Raw genomic sequence first — 20,739 nt, 5'->3', positions numbered from 1 at the left:
TTCATTCACTTACATAATACTATTTTCGGCTGCTTTCCCAAAATAGTGGCAGAGTTCAATAGCTGCAACAGAGACCATATAACCCACAATGCCTAAAATATTTGCTATCTGGCCTTTTACACAAAAATAAAAGCTAACCTCTGTTGTGGACAGAAAGGAGAAAGAAATGAGTAAAAATTATGCAAAATGCTAAGGAAGATAGGTTTGAGCAAATTATGGAGAAGACAGACAAGGGGTCTTGACAGATCTATCACTTGAGAGTGAGAACTCAGCCTCCTAAAAGAGAAAAGATGGAAAAACAGACAAGCCAGAATTTATCAAAGGTGAATATTGGGCCTGTGTTGGATCTGGAAGCAAAGAGATGGTCTTGATATCCCAAGGTCAAAGGAGAGAAATAAAGTGTCTGTAGTCTTACAAACTTGTGTTCACATGCTCAAGGAGTGGGCTTGCATGCAACATTGTCATGCTGACACTTAGGAATATCTCAGGAGGCGTGCTATACACTTCCCTAGGCTATTTTATCTCGTCCTTGTAAGAGTTCTGCTACACTTGAGTTCAGTGAGATGAAGTAACTTATTTAATGCTTCATAAGACCTAAGTGTCAGGGGCAGGGCTGTACTCCAAACTATCTGACTCCAAAACCTTGGATCAACAGAAACTATACCTCAAAAAAGGGGCTCCATTCAGGGAAAGAGAATAATAAAAGAAAATGAAGAGCTGATGGGAAGCATCTCCACCACTTACGCTCCTAAGATAAATTACTGACGTGATGGCTGGATTATATAAAGAGGAGTGAAAATGCTTGTCAGGAGATTGGGATAAGGTCGCCATGGTAATTATTTCCAGGTTGAAAACAGTTGACATGAGCCCTAGAGAGACTAAAAATTGCTGAGGGATTTATTACCCTACAGTCTTGAGGGGACACTCCCGTTCTTCCGAGGACACTTCCATACGCAGTGCTGCACACATTCATCTTTCACCACAGGCCATGTCATGGTCCCACTGTGAGTTGAGCCCACACAGGTTATGAAAAGTAGAGGTGCTCTTACCTGAGCTTTCCCGCTTTCACCACCATTGGCATCATGCCCTGTAGCAATTCTCTGACTTTCCTGTTCTTTTCTCTTTCTTTCTTCATCTTCTTTCTGGCTGGAAATCAGAAAGTGGGAGGTAGGGAGAAGTAGATTACAGAGAGTGGAGTGCATTTCTATGAGTTTCTCATCATTTGACCTGATTAGATTGGCATAGAATTGACCAGCACTTACTGACCATCTACTACGTTGCAGGCCCTCTTTGAAAATAAAAAGATGAATTCCATGGGGTCCTTTTGTCTGGAAGAGCCCTCATCTCAGTAGAAGGAAACCAACATTTATATAACCACAAGCAAGAGCAGGTGAGCAATTAATTAGCACTTCTTAAATGCTCTCTATGAATCTCCAGCCGGATTGCTCTCAAATACCTCAAATTCAAGAGGTCCAAAAATAAGTTTCTTTTCCATGAAATGCATTCTTCCTCCTGGATTTTCTGCCTTTCATGAAGAACAAAACACTGGAGTGATCTCTAACTGCTCTGTCTCCTTCAGCTCAGATAGCTGTTGCCACATTCGTTTCACCTTCACAGTGTCTCCCATGATGACCCGCTCACTTTCTGTCCTATTTCCCTACCCTACTTACTTCTTACCGGGTCATAACAAACCCCTACCACCGCCAGCAGCATTCTGATTTTTAGTCCCTTCCTTCTCTTTTTCTCCTTCTTACTGCTGACATACGAATCTTCCTGAAAGACCATATTTATGCCACATCCTCTCCTACCTGAAAAATTCAGCTTCCCACTATACATAGAATTGACTTCAAAAATCCTTGATCTGGCATTCAAAGCTGGTGAAATGGCTACGTTCTAACTCCACTAAATGACCTGTATTTTGCATACTATAGTTTTCTTAATTTTAGGTCTTTGCTTATGCTGTCCTCCTCTTTTCCTCTCATTCCTTCCAATGATGCCCATATAGTATCCAAATGAGAAAGTCCAGTTCTAGTCCTCCAAAAAACTTTCTATTAACTTTTCCTTCCCTGAAGTATCATAACACACTGTACACATCATTTTTCATTGTTCTGTCTCCCCTTTGTATTATATTAACTAAAGTCCATGTCTAATCTCTAGTAGCTATGATTTCTAGGAAGACTGTTTCATTCATCTTTGTATAATCACTAAGCATGTTATACATTATAGATGTTCAGTAAATGACTGTTGAATCACAAATATTTTAGGTGTACTTCCAAACACTGTGTAAAAAGCAATTTTTCATTTCCTGAAAATGTGATATTTTTAAAAATGTAGGTAGAAGAGTTAGATTGCTGGCAACATCTGTGTGTTTTCGTCCCAATAGGAATTATAAAACAATCCGGAGAAGGGATTGAACTGACAGCAAAGGATTTAGAATTTTATCAAGAAAGATGTGATCTATTGATAGGCTTTCCCCCCAAACTAACGGAGAATATGACTTAGTCATATATTGTCTAATTCTAGAATTGTGAATCTTAGCATTCATAAAGACAGATTCACCTAAAAATGCTTTACAGATAATTATTTGTTGCTTTTATATGTAAAGGAAGGACAAACAGTATTTATTATCTTCCCGGCTATTTGCCTCCCCAACTCTGTCAACCCACAGCAGGAGCTTCATTTGTGCACTCACAAGACTGATTTACACATGGCACACATGTTGCCATGGGTCTTGCCATCTGGGCCACGCACAGGATCATTTTCTCGTGTGCAGAAAAGATTTCCATCTTGCAAAAGGCTCCGATATTCATTGCACCTATCCTAAAAGGAGGAGAAAAGGCAAGAGCTTGGGTATTTTCTTGGAAATTACTTTGTTGGGTTCCTGTAAAATGACCTAAGGATTTTTTTTCCCCTGGCAATTGTTACGTTCAATTTCTACTAAGCACACAGGACTTAAAAGGCAGTTTCTGTTTCATTTTCCTTGATTTTCAGCCCCCAAGTCCATACTGAACCTACAATCACAAACAAGCAGGAATCTTTTAATAAAGTAGGTTCTCTGATGACTGGTCACATTCGTTACTCAGGGTTTTAGTGGCCATCTCTGTTATAGTGCAATGACAACATTGAACATGCCCCAGAACCAAAGAAATTCAAGTTCAGATAGAACTTCAAAGTTTATCTGGTCCAACTGTCCATATTATATCTCAATCCCCTTTATATCATGCCTGCCAAGAAGCTGTCTAATTTGCTTTGGCACACCTGCAGTAGTAAAAAGTTCATTAGCCTTCAGATAGTTCATTCCAAAATTTCTGTTAGATAGTTCCTCCAAAGTAACCATAGTGCTACTTTTGGGAGATCTTGAAAAATAGTAAGTCTTACAGGATCCCTACTCTTAGGGTTTGATTTTCCTAAGATGTCACTGCAATTGGGATGAGTTCTTCAGACCAGTAAGCAAAGTCAAAGTATTTTACGTCCCTCAGAGAAAATGAGAATATTTTTCTCCTTCCACATGAGAGTCCTTCAGATATGTGGAGAAAGCTTTCTTGTCCTTCTCCCAGAACTCCCTATGTTCTTTTCCAAGAGCTAAACATCCTCCAGATACTTCAGTCATTCTGTTTCAATCATCTGTATCATTTCTTATTCTGAATTCTTCCCCTTTCCTAAAGAATTTTACATAATATTCCAGGTATGTCTGGACAAGCGCTAACGTGTTGACAACTATATCCCATTGTTAATTTTAATTCCAATGTGCCCCCAAGAGACCTCAGCTGAGGGGTGTTGCCTCTCTGTGCATCAGTTACCTCATTTATAAAATGAGAATAATAATAGCATCTATTCCACCTGGTTAAAATAATAATGGCCAGGATGCACTAAGTATTCAATATATGTCCTGGATTGTTGTAAGAATAACGTGAGATAATATACGCATGTATATAGACAATGACTAACGTCTAGGAAGTACTTGGTAAATGTTAGCTCCAGAGTTATATGAGGAATTGAGAGAAAATAACCGAATCTCTTAAAATCATACAGTTAATTACTAGAGGCGATTGGAATTGCATTTGTGGGGGTTTCTTATTGTTTGTTTGTTTGCTATATCTTTTAGTTCAAGTTGAAACTCAATGAGGATAAAAGTGTTTTTCTCTTAGCTCTGCTTTAAGGTTCCCTGCCAGATTCCTTAATTGGTCATATTTAGCGAAAGAAATACGATACAAAAAGATAGTTTGTTGATAGTAGCTAACGTGAAATCAGAAATTGTCTCATTCTGAAGAATTTCCTGTTATAGATGTTGAAAAGTGAGTCATATGACCTACTCATACTATTTTTAAATTCAGACTTACAATTGTGGGAAATATACTTATAAACAAACCAATCATAGAGAATTCCAAATGTGATGCTTTTCTTTAGAAATGATTTTTAATATCAAAACTTTTTGATGGGGGCAAGGAAATGACCATAAACCTGGAAAAAATATACCTGGAATCAATGTTTGTGAAACCAAGAAAACAGTATTTGGGAAAGTTGCTTTTCTTTTTTTCCCCAAATGCTGGCACCAGAAATAATTAAAGGTAAAATAAGAAACACATCTGATTTGACCAAGTGTAGTCATCTAAAACTAAACAGTATGTTAGAAATGATGCTAGATTTGGTGTCAGGAAGTCTAGGTTTGAATTGGATTGTTTCCACTTTTCAATTATGAAATCCATGAAATATGAAGATATGGATTCTGATACCAATATTCCCACTACCTTTCTAAGCAAGTTCTTCTTTCTTTCTCATTTTAAATCTTCATTTAAAAGTATGGGAATGAAGTAAATCAGGAGGTTTGCAAACTATGACCTGTGAGCAAAATCTGGCCTACCACCTTTTTTTTTTTAAAAAAAAAATAAAGCTTTATTGGAACACAGCCATGCCCATTTGCTTGCATATGATCTCTGGCTTCTTTAGAGCTACAACAGCAAAGTTGAGTATTTGTGTCACACCTTGAAATATCTCCTTTTGGCCCTTTAAGAAAAGTATGTCAACCCCTGGACTAAATGAACCTTGAGTTCTTTCACATAGGTTTTCAGTAATCTCATGAGTTAGTTTGAAAGAGAAACTGCAAAACCTCCTCCTTTCATTGTGGTATGAACCTTGCATGACAGCTACCTTTTCAGCTGCTCTCTTAACTTTTATTCTGGATTCAGCTTCTTCTTTTTCTTTTGCTTCTTGCTGGCTGTAAGAGAGGAGGGAGTTGGAGGGCTGTGAGTGATTCCTAGCACACAATACATATTATCCCACAGGGGAAATATCTCTAGATAAAAATATTCCGTTACTTCCATATTTCGAACAACTTCATTTGGGAGTAGAAAGGTAAATGCACACCCCTACAGATTGTTCTTCTTGCCTTTCATGTTGCTTAGAGAAGAAGATACTAATGCCATAGCAAACCAGTAAACAAATTTTCACTATAATACTTCTTTTAGAAAACATATTGTCCTCCCCAGAAAGCGGCTAGAATACTTCAAAATAGTGGCTAGATATTAGCGGATTTTCAATTTGTTGGACCCAATCAGTACATCTTTGGGTTATTCGTGACAGTACGTATATGGAGAACAGATCCAAGTGCTTGCAGGCCATTAACTCTGGAGAATTTGTCCTTAGCATGTGGTCCTCCCTTGACGGTGATGCAAGTACCTTTCAGAACACCGAGAACACTACAAAGAAATATGCTAACTATCTGGCTTTATAATAGTAGATCCCCAAACTCAGTGCGAAGTTAGCCTTCATGTTCTATGTCCTAGAGAAAACCTTCAATGACATCGCTCTCGCCCAGCCCAGGCCCAACTTCTTCTACACTCAGCAGTGGCAGTGGCCGCGGCTCGACTCACAAGAAGGCTTCACACATGGAGCAGGTGTTGCCATGGATTTTCCCATCAAGGCCCTCGATGGGGTCATTCTCTCTGGTGCAGAAAAGTCGTCGGTTCCTCACAAATTTACGGTATTCACTGCACAGCTCCTGACAAATGAGAAGGGATTTAAGAACCAGGTAACTAAATACTGGAAAGCTCCCTCCATAATACTCCTTTGAAAACTATAATATAATGCCCCAGGACATAAAGGATGCGTGGGAAAGGTGATGCAGAAGGTGGATATTAGCCACAATGTTTTTCAGAGACCCAGGTCACATGCTATTTGGAATATAAGATTGCTGTTGTGTATGTCATTAAAAGAAGAAGTTCAATTCAATTCAAATATTATCTGCTAGGCACTATGAGAGATATCAAGAAGAATAAATTATTGTCTCTTTTGTAAGGAAATTTGTGGTAGGCAGGCTAACACTCCCAACCCCCAAATTTGTCAAATCCTAACACCCAGGACCTGTGACTACATTACCTTGCAGGAATAAGGGACTTTGCGGATGTGATTGAAGCTGGGGAGATGATCCTGGATTATTCTAGGGTGCCCATGTAATCACAAAGTTCAGCCCTTAGAACTGGAAGAGTGAGACAGAAGAGATAGCGCGAGGGAGATGTGATTACAGAAGAACAGTCAGAGATGCAATGTTGTTGACTTTGCAAATGACAAAGGGGTCCAAGAGCCAAAGAACATGGAGAGCCTCTAAAAGCTAAAATAACCTAAGTGACAGATTGTCCCTGAGAGATTCTAGAAATGAATGCAGCCCTACCAACCATTTGATTTTGCCCAGTAAATCCATGTCAGACTTCCAACCTAAAGAACCATAAGATAATAATTTTGTGTTCTTTTAAGCCGCTAAGTTTGTGGTAATTGGTTAGTGCAACCATAAAATACTAATACAGATTTTTCAGTTTCTTTGGAGGAAATACATAGAAGCATCCGTAAGTTAGAATAAAATGGACGATATAATTGAGAAATAAAGGAAAATTGCCGGCATAATAGACAATAGAGTTATCACGTATATTGTATAAATGGGGGAAATCTTTAGGGAACAGCTAATACCTATGCTGAGCGATGAAAAGTGGCCAGAATTTCAACAGACAGAGGGAAGGGACATTCATGACTGAGTGTGAGCAAAGCCACACAGAAGGTAAAATTCATTGCATGTATAATACTGAGGACTTAGAAAGATATGCGAGGGCCTGTACTGTTACACGTGGATGAGTTCCTTAGGACTTCATAAAAATAATCTACGTCGCTGTTGCCATCATCATCATCATGATCTCCTTATTTTATAATGAGAAAACCATGGCACAGAGGTGTTAACTGTCTGACCTAACTGGTAGGGGGATGGAGCCAGTATTTGAACCCTGATCGCCTGAGTCCAGAGTCCAGGTTTTTAACCACAAGGGTATTGATTCCACAAGATGGGAAGCCTTGAATCAATGCTTGGCATGTCCAAGAAACAATAAGGTGACTAGTATGGCTGGCATAAGAGTAGCAATGTGCAGAATGGTAGGAAATGAGATCTGAGAGGTGGCAGAGGTCAGATCACGCATGGTATTGTAAGCCCCTAGAAGAACCTTGGTTCTTACTCTGAGTGAAATGATAGCAGATTGTAGGAAGCAAAGATCAGAGGAGGGAAAACAGTAAGAAATGAGATCTTTCACATAGAAAAGGATAAAGGGAAAGAGAAATGAAGACCTGAGACACAGCCTGTAGGAATATTACAAATTGATGGAGGGTGAAAAAATCTAAAGCACGCCATGAGCTAAAAGGGGTCAAATATATGGTGACTGAAGGAGATTTGACTTTGGATGGTGAGCACACAGTGTAATATACAGATGATGTACTATAGAATTGTACACTTGAAGCCTATGTGATTTTATTAACCAATGTCACCCCAATCAGTTTAATAAAAAATTTTTAAAAAGCCAGAACTGGTGGTCCAATTGCTAGCTCTCAAAATACTAATTATATATATTTCCTAACTTCTTATCTGAGCCTCTGAGTCCTCTTCTATAAAGTACAGATAATAATACATGTCTTGAATGGCTACTACAAAGATCAGTCATAAAATTGTTATGTCACACAGCATACAGTAGCACGAAATAATTAATAGTCATCCCCATTACCACTGTCATCGTCATCATCATGTGAGACATTACAGATACAAGCCCAAGGCTCAAAGTTGCTGTTAAGTAATTTTCCCAAAACCTCAGAGAATTAACTGAGATGAAAACCTAGGTGTATTTTTTTTTAACTAAACACAACTATACAGAAAGGTATGGAGAAAAATCTAAAATCTGCTTCTACTAGTTTGTATTCAGAACAATCTGTATACACTTCTTTCTTTTCTTTTCTTTTTTTTTTTTTAAAGATTTTATTGGGGAAAGGGAACAGGATTTTATTGGGGAACAGTGTGTACTTCCAGGACTTTTTTCCAAGTCAAGTTGTTGTCCTTTCAGTCTTAGTTGTGGAGGGCGCAGCTCAGCTCCAGGTCCAGTTGCCGTTAAGGGCAACTTTGTGCTTGAGAGCACACGCTCCAACCAACTGAGCCATCCGGGAGCTCAGTGGCAGCTCAGCTCAAGGTGCCGCATTCAATCTTAGTTGCAGGGGGCGCTGCCCACCATCCCTTGTGGGACTCGAGGAATTGAGCTGACAACCTTGTGGTTGAGAGCCCACTGGCCCATGTGGAAATCGAACCGGCAGCCTTCGGAGTTAGGAGCATGGAGCTCTAACCGCCTGAGCCACCGGGCCGGCCCCCTACACTTCTTTCTTAGAATAATATCATTAGTCAGTGGAGAAAAGGGTGATGGACTTCTTTTCAAAGGCACCGGCAACTGGATCAGATTTGGTATGAATAAACTGAGTAAGGAAGAAGGGATCCTCTTATACATGAGGATCCAAATACATTTTCTGAGTTTGCAGTCACTAAGGACACTGGGATTAGAAGGAGGGTGTGGGACCTGGCCCAGAGAGAATGGAAGAGCCACTTGGTTTTGATGACCTGGAACAACTACCTGTATTGCTTCTCTCTTAACTTTCTGAGCTTCAACTTTCTCCTCTCCTTCCTTGATATTAGTTTTCTTTTCTTCTTCTTCAAGTTTGCTGCAATAAAAAAAAAAAAGAAAGAAAGAAAGAAAGAGAGAAAGAGAGAAAGAGAGAAACAGAGAAAGAGAGAAAGAGAGAAAGAGAGAAAGAAAGACAAGCTAAGTATAACTTCACATTTTCTTTGGTAATGTATCTTCAGAAGGAATGAGGATCTTCCAAACCAAAGGTCAGATTCAGCCTTCAGTACAAATTTATCCAGTCCAAGAGGTACTGTTACTTTGCCCATTATTGCAGATAAATTCAGTAGTTTACAATACCCTTAAAACAATAAAACCAACATGCTTTTTTAATCAGTATGTGACCTTCAGGTGGTCTTTTTTCTATCAATGACTTCAAACAATAACCTGAAAAAAGCTACCTGCCTTGACTTTTTAAAAAAAAAAGTGAAAACTTGTCCTATCTAAATAACTACCATATCGGTGGTGAAAGTCGGGGATGAAACCAAGTCAGATGATGGTCCCATCATTAAAATAGACCATGTTTCACTACAAAATAAAAATTTTAAATATTATTTTAATGGCATTAATACCGTGTTTCCCTGAAAATAAGACCTAGCCGAACCCTCAGCTCTAATGCGTCTTTTGGAGAAAAAATTAATATCAGACCCGGTATTATATTATATTTATTATATTATATTATATTAATTATGTTATATTATGTTATATTATATTATATTATATTATATTATATTATATTATATTATAAGACACAGTCTTATATTATAGTAAAATAAGACCGGGTCTTATATTAATTTTTGCTCCAAAAGACACATTAGAGCTGATGGTCTGGCTAGGTCTTATTTTCGGGGAAACATGGTATTCAAGTTGAAATTCAAGTTTTAGAGTGTAATAGTGACTCAAGTCCAAAAAGATTCAACAACTAATATTTTGAGGTCAACCATGAACCTAAGATTCTGGCATTCTTGCCATTTTCTACTGACATAAAGCATATAAAGCTGGGAAAAATCCTTAGCATTTATTATGTCTAATCTAGCCATTAACACAGAACTAGCAAATTGAGCATGTGAGAGAAGAGCCCTGATTTCTTGAATCTCAGGCCACTGTTTACTAGCCTACTCTGTCAATCTCTCTTTTAAGAAACTATGTGCATATACTTAAGATTGGACCAAGATGCGTGAAAGGGACAACAGTAACTTTGCACCTCTTTCAACAGATATTATTTAAATATTTTTCTTAACATTTATTTTAGTCTGAGGCTCAGTAGGGGAGTGGGAGTCTAAGAAGGAGAAGAACCAGAGGTGGTGTGATGGAATTAACTTCTCCTGTATTGTTCCACACAGTGGAGCTCTGGTCCCACTCAGCAAAATCATGGTCTTTTAGGCCCTACACCTGGCTTCACAAGAAAGCATTTTAATAAACATTTATTACATGGACTGCCTCTTATGGGTTTTACTCTCTACACTAACCCACTTATCAAAGTATTTATTTCACCTGTATACAATAATGTCCCTGAAAGGATAAGTACAATCCTTTCTATTCCATTTCTTGTTCAGGTTATTTTAACAGTCTTTACACACTGGCCCCATAGATCTCTGTCTAACTGCTTTTTCCTTAAACAAGATCTGAATATACTCACAGAATCATAAAATGTCAGGGATGGAAGAGAGACCAGTGAGATCTTCCCAACCAGATCATCAAAATTCTGCTCTCTCTTCGTTATGAATGATAATTATCAAGGATTAAAAATGTATTATCACTAAATTAAGACTTTTCTCATGACTTAACTAGAAAATAGAAAGATAATTGAATAAAAAATAACACAGTCACTATGTAATTCAATATTACCAAATGTTTTGTCCGTGTGCTTTTAGAATTATCTAGGATGCCACCCACAATATATATTCTGCACATTTCTTAAGGCACTGAGACGCAGAGAAGCTCACTGATGAAGATATCAGTGGAGAGATGAGGGCAAATACTCACAATACACTTGCACACATGGCACACTTGTTTCCGTGCATTTTGCCATCGGGGCCACGGACAGGGTCATTCTCCCTGGTGCAGGGGAGTATTCCATTCCTTACTTGGTTCCGAAATTCACTGCAGAGTTCCTGGAAAATAAAGAAAATATCTTCTAAGAGCACTTTTCTACCTTTCTTGTACATTTGCCTATTAGAAGGAATAAGTGATGAATAAGCAATACAGGGTAAGCAGAAAAAATAAAAGTGATTGCATGTTTAGTAAATCAATAGGTATTTTGGAAGCTTCCATCATGGACTCAGAACTGTCCTGGTGAGACAGTGGGTCTGTAAATATTTATCATCATTCTTCTGAGGGTGTTGATAATCTAGGTGCAGAAGAAGGCTGACACAATTGAGAAAGACCAATGTAAAACATATGCTTGTGTTGTGTTGCACATCACAGTCTATAAAAGCTATGCAAGATCAAAGGTAAGAAGGCCCCGAAGGGGAGGCTTTCTGGAGGAACTGACAAAATTGCTGAGCCTTCATGAGAAAGAAGGAAATCCTGCTGTTCACCACAACTTGGATGAAACCTGAGGGGCACTGTGCTATGTGAAATAAGTGAGACAGAGAAAGAAGTACTGGACGATCTCACACGCGAAATCTAAAAAAGCCTATGGAAACAGAGAGCAAAGTCATGGTTACCAGGTGCTGGGGGTGGGTAAAATGGGATATTGTTGGTTCGAAAGTACTTCCAGTTATATGACAAATAAGTTCCAGAGATCTAACATTGAGCATGGTGATTACAGTTAACAATACTGTAATAAATACTTGAAAGTTGCTAAGAGAGGAAATCTAAAACATTCTCACCACACAGACACACACACACACACACACACACACACACACACACACACAATGCAATTGTGTGACATGATGGAGGTGTTAGCTAAAACTGTGGTGGTAATCATTTTGCAGTATGCAAGTATACCAAATCAACCTATGGTACATATTAAAGTTATACAATGTTATATGTCAATCATATCTCCAGAAAGCTGGGGAAAATAAAATAAGAATAATGTGCAAAAAAAATATTGCTGAGCCTTGATCTGTCTTTAGAAGGCTGAGGAAAAGAAAAAACATGCTCAAACTAACAAATAAAGGTATATCTGAAATAAAGTTATGGAGGTTAGAATAAGTATGACACCTGGAGAAGTTGACACCTTTCTGAGAGTAACATGATAAAGTTCAGCCATGGGAGATACGTATTTGAAACAGGAGAGTCACAGAAGTGGAGACAAAGGGATACGTGTTAGGATCAAAAAAATCTAAGACAACTTTGCAAATGATCAGATATTATGGATAAAACAAATTTTCAATTCTAGATTACAAATACAAAGATGGGTCCAGCTAACAGAAATAAAGTTATTGAGAAAGTGAGTGAGTTTAAAGGTGAACTTTTAAAACTGTGTCAACTTCCCCCAAATAATTATTAGGCTATTCTTTGCAGCTATTGTTAGGACGTAAACTACATAAAGGTAAATCTTGTATATAGCTATTATATAGAGTAATCAAACATCTACATACAGACAGATTTTGTTCTGCTACTTGTAAAATTATAAAAATATAAAAGCATGTACAGTAGATTAAAAATAATTGGAGAGTCAAAAATGTACTTAATAACTGTTAATTGGGGGTAAGAATACTAGTACTTCCTCCATCTTTCGGATGTGACAAAAATAAAATACGATAATATGTGTGCATTTTGTTTTATAAATTGAACTAATGTGAATGATAGGGATCTTGTACTCCCTATTTGAAATAATACAGGTTCAAATGACCTGAATTGAAATTAGTACATTGTAAAGATTGATATTAGTAGTAATCTGTGTCTGGCAATAGAAATATTAAAAATGCCAAATATGGAGAATATCCCTTACAAAGTAAGTTAACACTCCACTTTTTATGAAATGAAACTCAAAATTTGAGTTATACAATAAAACAATACTCTGGAAACTTTTAATCAAGACCCTTTTATTTGAGGTTAAAGGTTTTCTTTGTTCATTTCTGGCATGAAAACTGAACAGGAAAAATTTCTACTAATAAGATATCTAGAATGCTATCACAGAAAAAAAAAAAAAAAACCCGTCAAGCATAGCATTGGCGTTCCTGAGAAAATTACCTTTGCAGCTTCTCTTTTAGCCTTTGCTCTTGCTCTTTCTTCTTGTTGACTATAAGGAACAGGGGGAAAAATGAGAGAAAGAGAAGAAATGGATCTTAATACAGCAGAGCGGATCCTTAACATTTACAAGTTGATCATTCAATACTATAACTATTCTCAAACAACCCCAAAGATCCACTCGTAGTAGTTTGCAATTTTATTGGATAATAAATTAGAATGGTTCACCTCATCGCAAGAGAATGGTGTGCAAGAGAAAGTCCCTTAATGAGTAAATCCATTTAGCTTCCCAGCAAATGGATTTATACTGTAATAAGACTTTCTTGTTTGCTGATTTTTTTTTTTGCATTTGTAACACCTCTTTAAATGTGGTAATATTTGGCCTCTGAGAGGCAGTAGAGTGTAGTGGGTAAGAAGAAAAACTATGGAGCCAGATTGCATAAGGAACACAAAAAGTGTCTTAACCTCTTTGTAGCTTCCTCATCTTTAAATGGGAAGGACAGGAAGGAATAGGAGAGGTAATAAGAATACTTTTCTCATAGGATTGTTGTGAATATTAAATAAGTTGATACCTGTAAAGCAATTAGAATTAGTATCTCGTCCATAATAAAATGATCAACAAAAGTGATATAAGTGATTCGTATCATAATCATTGTAATCATTATTAAAGTGAATTCTCCAAAAATAGGCATATGATGGAAATGAAGTGTGAGTGATAGTTCTTAACCATTTTGGATAACTAACAGAGTTGCAAATTGAGTTTACCGAACTGGATCTATAGCACAGTTGAATCTACAACACAAATAATACAATCATGTTGCATAGACAGAAAAAAAATTAAATAACTTGTGAAAACATTTTAATATTTTCCAATTGACATAAGACTTGCTCAAAAATCAAATCACAACTTTTTAAAAGTTGAAAAGACTGTTTGCATACAGTTTGAAACTGCAAGAAAAGACTATATGGCCTTTGCTAACACCTCCATAAAATATGAAGTGATAAACCTTTATTTCTTTTTGATATGACATTTTATAGTGATGGGAGAAAATTACTAAAATGATCCAAAACTGAGGTTTCTTTTACTTCTTTAAGAGAAAAACTGAGCTAAACTTTATCATGAGTCTAGTTCAGTAAAAAATTCGGGAAGCACTTTCTTTCCATCCTGGAAATTATCAGAGGAAGCAGCAGAACTGACCACTAGGTGGCAGAATTACTTCTTTGTCACTGAAAGATTAATGTAAAGGTGACTAAATCAAGCCTAAATACAGGCAACTATAACTATCCAGAAGTTGATAACGGCTTTGCTGAATGATTATATACTATCTACACCATACAGTGAGAAATATTTTCATTGTTTCCTGTGCTAATATTTCTATTATTCTCAACTTCCCAGGATCTTTATTTTTCCATCAAAAACTTCTAATAATATAGACGCTGTTTCATATGTTTGTTCCAAAGATTAAACGAGATTAGGTAGTAAAGCTCTTAGCAAGTATATGATGATTCCATGCATTCAATAAATGTTAGCTATGATGTTTACATGGTCATTATATTGACTTCTACCTCAGAGACTTTTAGTGATTCTGTTTATATTCTATGGTTGTATTACTTTCTACCAGGGAAGACTGCCTGACTCAATTCTTTCAGATATTCTGGGTATATAAAAAATAAATTGGAGTATCCCTTGGGACAATGATCCAAAGACTAAAGGAACATCATAGACTCTTGTATGAGGGCACATGTCATGTCATTTATTCTACAGTTATATTTCAGTTCCCTATAAATGGCATCTAACTCCTACACAACAAAATCACCTTTCCTGAAGAAGCCTTTCCCTACTTGACTTATTGCAAAGTTCATCTTCCTTTTGCACCCAAGTCTGTCTTTCTGTCGCTCTTATTCATTTTAATTATATTCCTTGAGATCACACAGCATGAGTAAGAAGAGAGGTAATGAACTAAAATATATAAAATCTAAAGTTTGCTGTGCACCATAATGACATTTTACATGTAATCTCATCCATTTCCTATTTCAGCTGATAATCCTTCAGAAAACTAAAAGCAGTGAGTACGGTCAACAGTGTTCTCTTCTCTAAATAAAAGATTCTGAGTTCTTTCTGAAATAGCCTAAAGGAAATTATTCTGCATCTCTTTACATCACAATCATTATCATCTGAGAGCTCTCCCCTTGCTTTTTGGTTTTGTGTGGGGTTTTTTTCTAATTTATTTACATGTGACACCCAAAATTGAATGTTACACTGAAGAGGAAAATGAATTCTTCACAATTGTTTGAAAACTTCTCTTAGTTGCATCTCCCCACTCCTTCAGAAGCCCCGAGCTCTACTCACAAGAAAACCTCACACATGGAGCAGGTGTTGCCGTGCATTTTCCCATCCGGGCCCTGGATGGGGTCGTTCTCTCTGGTGCAGAGGAGTGGTCCATTCCTCCTCGATTTGCGGAATTCACTGCACAAGTCCTGTGAAATCAAGGAAGGAGGTTTGAGGTGCTGACCACCGGTTGGATGATATTGCAGAGAGGTCTGAAGTTTAGACTTTTTCTTAAACGGGGATCAGCAGTTGGCCTATTTTAGAATAGCTCTTAACTTGGAAGACATGAATATTTTTAAGTGATAAAAGCAATGGACCCTCAACCTAGAAATAGTCGCATATGTCACATATGTCTATGCACACATATAAACAAACACACGAACACAAACTGTCCAAATGTTCCATACAGGTTCAGGGAATTTATGGGTTCCCTGAACATCATCTATGGATCTCAGGTCCACATGCCTCTGACTTGGAGAAGATCCCCTCACCTCAAAGGAAGTTGTATTCCCATCTTGTCGCTTATTTCTTGATTCAGCTTCCTTCTTTTTCTTTTCTTCTTCTTCTGCTTGGCTAACAGAGAGTGATTAAGAAAGAGATCAGTAAGAATCACAGAGTCTCCAGATTGAAAGTAATCTTGAATATCATTTAATTGCTACACTTAATATTTATTAGATTCTTACTATGTGCCTAACCTTGTGCTCACACTAATGAAATCCTCACAGGTGCATGTAGCAAAACTACTATTATAACCCCAGTTTACAGATAAGACAGAATGCATGACTTTCTCAAGGACATAACTAATAAATGCAGACTAAGGATTTAAACCCTAGTCCAGGGATGGTTTTCTAAACTTCCAATACTCACAACTGTATCTCTGGTTACTATCTAGCTTTGCTTTAATCTGCCAGTAAATTCTCTACCTACATCATCCCTGAAATCCCATGTACATCATTTCATCCTTGCAGTCCTCCAACCATTAGAAAGCTCCTCCTCTCATTGAGCTGAACCTTTCAGTGTCCCAGGCCTTTCACTCACTGGCCCCACTTTCTTCCATGGAGACAAGCTAGAACTACGTAGTCCTGTTTCCACATTTAAAAACAAACACTACTTGGATATTTTAAGACTGTCATTTTTCCCTGGCTAAATGTGCCAAGGCTCAGTGACCCTCAAAGGACATGGTTTTATACATGTTTCCATTTCCTCTAAATTATGTGATTTAGAGGAAGTTGAAGTATCTCCTTATAACTGAATACAGAAATGAAGCACAAAGTTATTCTGAACTCAGTGCTTACATTTTCTAGAATCCCTGTCATAATAATAATTGTCTAGTGGAAGAGAGAAATGTTAAACAAATAGTCACACACATAAATTTATAGCCACTGACTGTGAGTAGGACGAGGAAGGAAAAGTCCTGCTTTGCAAGAGGGAGGATTTCAGGGCTAGGGGCGTAGAAGAGGCTTCAACAAAGTTCTTCAAGCTCACAAGAAACATGAGAAGACTTAACACCACCAGATCCTAGCCATTCCTTATTCCAAATCATTCCCCAGGTCCTGTGTAGGAACTGAGGCATGGTTTGCATATTGCTTTGTTTGGTCTGGGATTTGTTGTGTGATTTCAGATGGTTTCAAATTCCACTCTGCACGGGTAAGATTCTTGTTCTACATCTTTCACATCTCCACAGGAACTCAGCTAGTGATTGCCATGAAGGAATTATTCTTTGATGATTATAACATCAGGCAAAAATGTGGGACAAAATGTGCCAAGAAACAAACACAATTTAAGAAATAATATTTAATAAAGCTCAAAAAACAAAGAAAAAGAAATGGATCAGAAAGGCCAAGACCTCCCTCATTTTCCCAGCTGCGGCTCTACTTACAAGAAGGCCTCACACATGTAGCAGGTGTTGCCATAGATTTTCCCATCAGGGCCTTGGATGAAGTCGTTCTCTCTGATGCAAGGGAGTTTTCCATTCTTCACAAACTTGCGATGCTCACTGCACAGCTCCTGTCAAGACAGAGAAAGTAAGTTGGACATACATATCATTCCTATTCAAAGCAGAAGATTGGAACATGGGCAGAAACTAATGCTATGTTTCTTCAAGCCCAGGATTTCAGTTGTGTTTCTCTCAAATCAAAATTCAATGCAACAAACAAAACTCATCAGTTGCAAAGAGATGGGAACAAATAAGACATACTAGGATATCACAATTTAGTAAAATAAGACAGGCAAACTCTACTGTAATTGAAACAAAATGAAATCGTTGTAAACATATCGGTACAAGAAAAGCTGAGAACTCAGAAGTTGGGACCATGGAATCTGACGGTGGAAACCAGGGGCAGTGTCAGGAAACAAGAATAATTTGCTGCTGTGGGCTGTTGACCGACTACTGGCGACCGACTGCTTAGCTGGGGGAAGCGAAAGGCTCATAATACCAGCATGGGCCAGGGAGCTGTGTCTTACACAACTAGACTGAGAAACAATGGCTTGAACCAGAGTGGGGGTGGGGGGAGGCGCAAGAAGGGGGGATAAAGAATAAATTGAGTGAGACTATGATAAGTAAATAGGATTTCTCTAGGTAAGAAACGGATTGGGAGACATGCATACTAGATTGTTAAAATAAGCTGAGAAACACAAGGAGAACACTACATGGCATATAGCAGAAGGTGAATTTCCAAATGAATCCTGGAGTTGAAGATGAGCTATATGTGGGCATAAGCAGAGCGGTGCTGTGCTCTGATTAATATTTGGGAACTTTCGCTGTGTTAGGAAGGATAGCTGGGCAAGGGAAAGAATAGAACTTGGAGGGAAAATCAGGACACTTTCACCAGCTAAACAATAGTTGATAATAACTTACATAAGATGATGGAAACAAATATTATAATATTTCAAAGGTAAAAACCATGTTTTGTGTGTGGGATCGAGGTATTTTTTATCCCAACTCATATGTGAAATTCCAAAAACCCATATGTAGAAAATATACATGTAGAATCGCTGAAAAGTGGTTAGCAAAAGCTAGCACAGTCTGTAACTGATGAAATTAGAAGGGGAACTCAGTTTTTCAGGCTTCAAATCAGTTGTTTTTATTGTACAGGCTTAGTCTCTAAAGCAGCAAAAATTGAGCAAGCTCCCACAGCATTCGTCTCAATGTCCTCCCCAGACTGAAGGGTTAAGATTTTCTGCGGATTTTTACTGGGCACCATTCCAGCCTTCGGGCTCTTTGAAGTACGTTCAAATTATAGTGTCAAGCAGCATTTATTGGATAGGTTCCACTCACTGAAAATGAGGCTGCTTTTTCAGATTCTCTTTTACGTTTTGCTTCTGCCGTTTTCTTTTCTGCGGCTTCTGCTTGGCTGAATGAGAGAGAAAAAGAGAGAAGCCATAGGACCAAACACAGGCAATGATTTCTCCACATTCCTGCATTGTTAACCTGTCCTCCTTCCGTAGGAAGAAGCAATTTTGTCCTTTGATCACTACATACCAACGAGAAGCAACAAAACAGCCTCTAGTGCGGTAAAATACTATAACTTCTTCACAGTTTCTGCTTAACATTGAAACAGGGATAGGAATTGTGGATCTGGAAAGCTCTCTTTCTATAAATCACCTATCTTGCTTGTGGTCAGAAAAGAAACATCACTAATGTCCATAAAGGAGATTACCAAAACTGGTACCGAGGCTGAAAGTGGCCTTAACAAAGCACATTGACTGGTCCCCTGGTTTCACAGAGAGGAGGTGAGGCAGCGAGGGCTTTGGCTACCCTCTCAGGATATGACTACAACTAGCCAAGGTCGCTCCTCTCAAGTCTATGGTCTATCTATCACATCATGCAAACCTAGCTTTCTTAATTCAACTGAAATGTGTTCCTGACTCATGGCTGTGTTATCTAAAGACAAAATGTCGGGCAGCTGGGGAAATGCCAATAATTTCACACACTGATAAACCCAATGAAGCTACATTTGCTTTGAACAATAGAATTGCTTGGTATGTACGTACTAGTTAACTGAGGGTATTTCAACCATACATGGTGGTCAATCAAAAAACCATAGATTCAACATGTAAATCAACTACCTAATCTGAGCTCAATACACTGAGAGCAGCTCCACATTTTGAAAGCACACTGTCAATTTGAACTTATTGAGAAATGTCACATTATATAAAGTAACATTTACTGTCGTTTAATAAGGGTTCGTGGTTGTTTCGTGGGCAACTTTAAATCTACTAATCAATTTCTGCATTGAGTGCTAGCTTTCGTCCCTACTGCCTCTGAAAGACTAGATGCCTATAAACCAGTACAATGGGGTCACACATGAAGCTTCAGCAATGGGAAGAACTTGATATTTGCACAAGCTCATGTTTGTCAGGATGCTCCAATGCTAAGAGAATGGGTGCCAGGGGACAAGAGCTTGGAGTAAATAGCTCTGGGTACTTACTCCCAGCTCTATTGCTAACATTCTCCGGGAAACTTATTCCACTCCATTCCCTACTTTGAGCCATAGTTTTCCCATCAATGACAGAAGCTGGTTTTGTTAGCTTAGCTGTAAGAGTCCATCTCTCCTGGATATTCCAAAACTCCATACTCACTAGAAAGCTTGACACATGGAACACAAATTGCCATGCATTTTCCCATCTGGACCACGAACGGGGTCATTTTCTCTGGTACAGAAAAACATTCCATTCCTTGCATGATTCTGATATTCACGGCAGAGTTTCTGAGTAATGAAAATAAGACAGTTTAGATATAGTTCTCTGTTGATAAATTTCAGATGCTCTTTATCAATGATATTGAAAAAGAAGAATTGAGAATAAAAAACAAGACTTTTAGGATTTAGTAGCATCCAAAAATTTTGTGATAGTTCTCTCCTTGTAATATTTATCCATGTAAGTATTCAACAAATGTATTAAGTGAAGGGGATATAAATACAAATGTGGTTTAGCTCCCTTATCACTCAAGTGGAAAGGATAAGAAATTGCAATATAAAAAGCTAAGGGACGTGACACAGGTCTGAAATAAGTGAGTACAAGCACAAAGGAAAGAATGACTGGCGGATATTCAGAGAAGAGCGTGCATCTGAGTTGTATTTTTAGGATGTATCCAGGAAAACAGTGGGGCAAAAAGTCCTCCAAGAGGAATTATGACAGCAAAGACATAGAGGCAGAAAACAAATGTTATTTCAAGATAATCTATTGCAGCCATGAACACAGTGGCTAAAGAATTAGCTGGGCAAAGAGAGGGAGGTTTGGGAACTGGTCAAAAAGGAGACCTTGAAGATAAGTCAAAACCAGGCAACTAAACTTTGA

At 37.9% G+C, this 20,739-nt stretch overlaps 1 protein-coding gene across 2 annotated transcripts in view; it reads right to left on the bottom strand.

Annotated features, from left to right (window-relative positions):
• SPINK5 (serine peptidase inhibitor Kazal type 5) overlaps positions 1 to 20,739 on the bottom strand; it is a 77,584-nt gene that overhangs the window by 21,637 nt on the left and 35,208 nt on the right. For both annotated transcript variants that reach the window (XM_033096959.1, XM_033096960.1), the window contains 12 exons: positions 20,023 to 20,150; positions 18,719 to 18,794; positions 17,321 to 17,448; positions 15,933 to 16,014; positions 15,463 to 15,590; positions 13,116 to 13,164; positions 10,956 to 11,083; positions 8,922 to 9,009; positions 5,871 to 5,998; positions 5,149 to 5,215; positions 2,693 to 2,820; positions 1,050 to 1,146 (listed from right to left, as the gene is read on the bottom strand). In XM_033096959.1, the coding sequence (XP_032952850.1) occupies positions 1,050 to 1,146; positions 2,693 to 2,820; positions 5,149 to 5,215; positions 5,871 to 5,998; positions 8,922 to 9,009; positions 10,956 to 11,083; positions 13,116 to 13,164; positions 15,463 to 15,590; positions 15,933 to 16,014; positions 17,321 to 17,448; positions 18,719 to 18,794; positions 20,023 to 20,150 (1,227 nt within the window). The remainder of the gene's footprint in view (positions 1 to 1,049; positions 1,147 to 2,692; positions 2,821 to 5,148; positions 5,216 to 5,870; positions 5,999 to 8,921; positions 9,010 to 10,955; positions 11,084 to 13,115; positions 13,165 to 15,462; positions 15,591 to 15,932; positions 16,015 to 17,320; positions 17,449 to 18,718; positions 18,795 to 20,022; positions 20,151 to 20,739) is intronic.

The sequence above is a fragment of the Rhinolophus ferrumequinum genome, chromosome 24 (assembly GCF_004115265.2).
Source record: "Rhinolophus ferrumequinum isolate MPI-CBG mRhiFer1 chromosome 24, mRhiFer1_v1.p, whole genome shotgun sequence".
NCBI classification, from domain to species: domain Eukaryota; kingdom Metazoa; phylum Chordata; class Mammalia; order Chiroptera; family Rhinolophidae; genus Rhinolophus; species Rhinolophus ferrumequinum.
The sequence above is the reverse complement of the archived record's forward strand: the minus strand, read 5'-3'. Positions and strand labels throughout refer to the sequence as shown.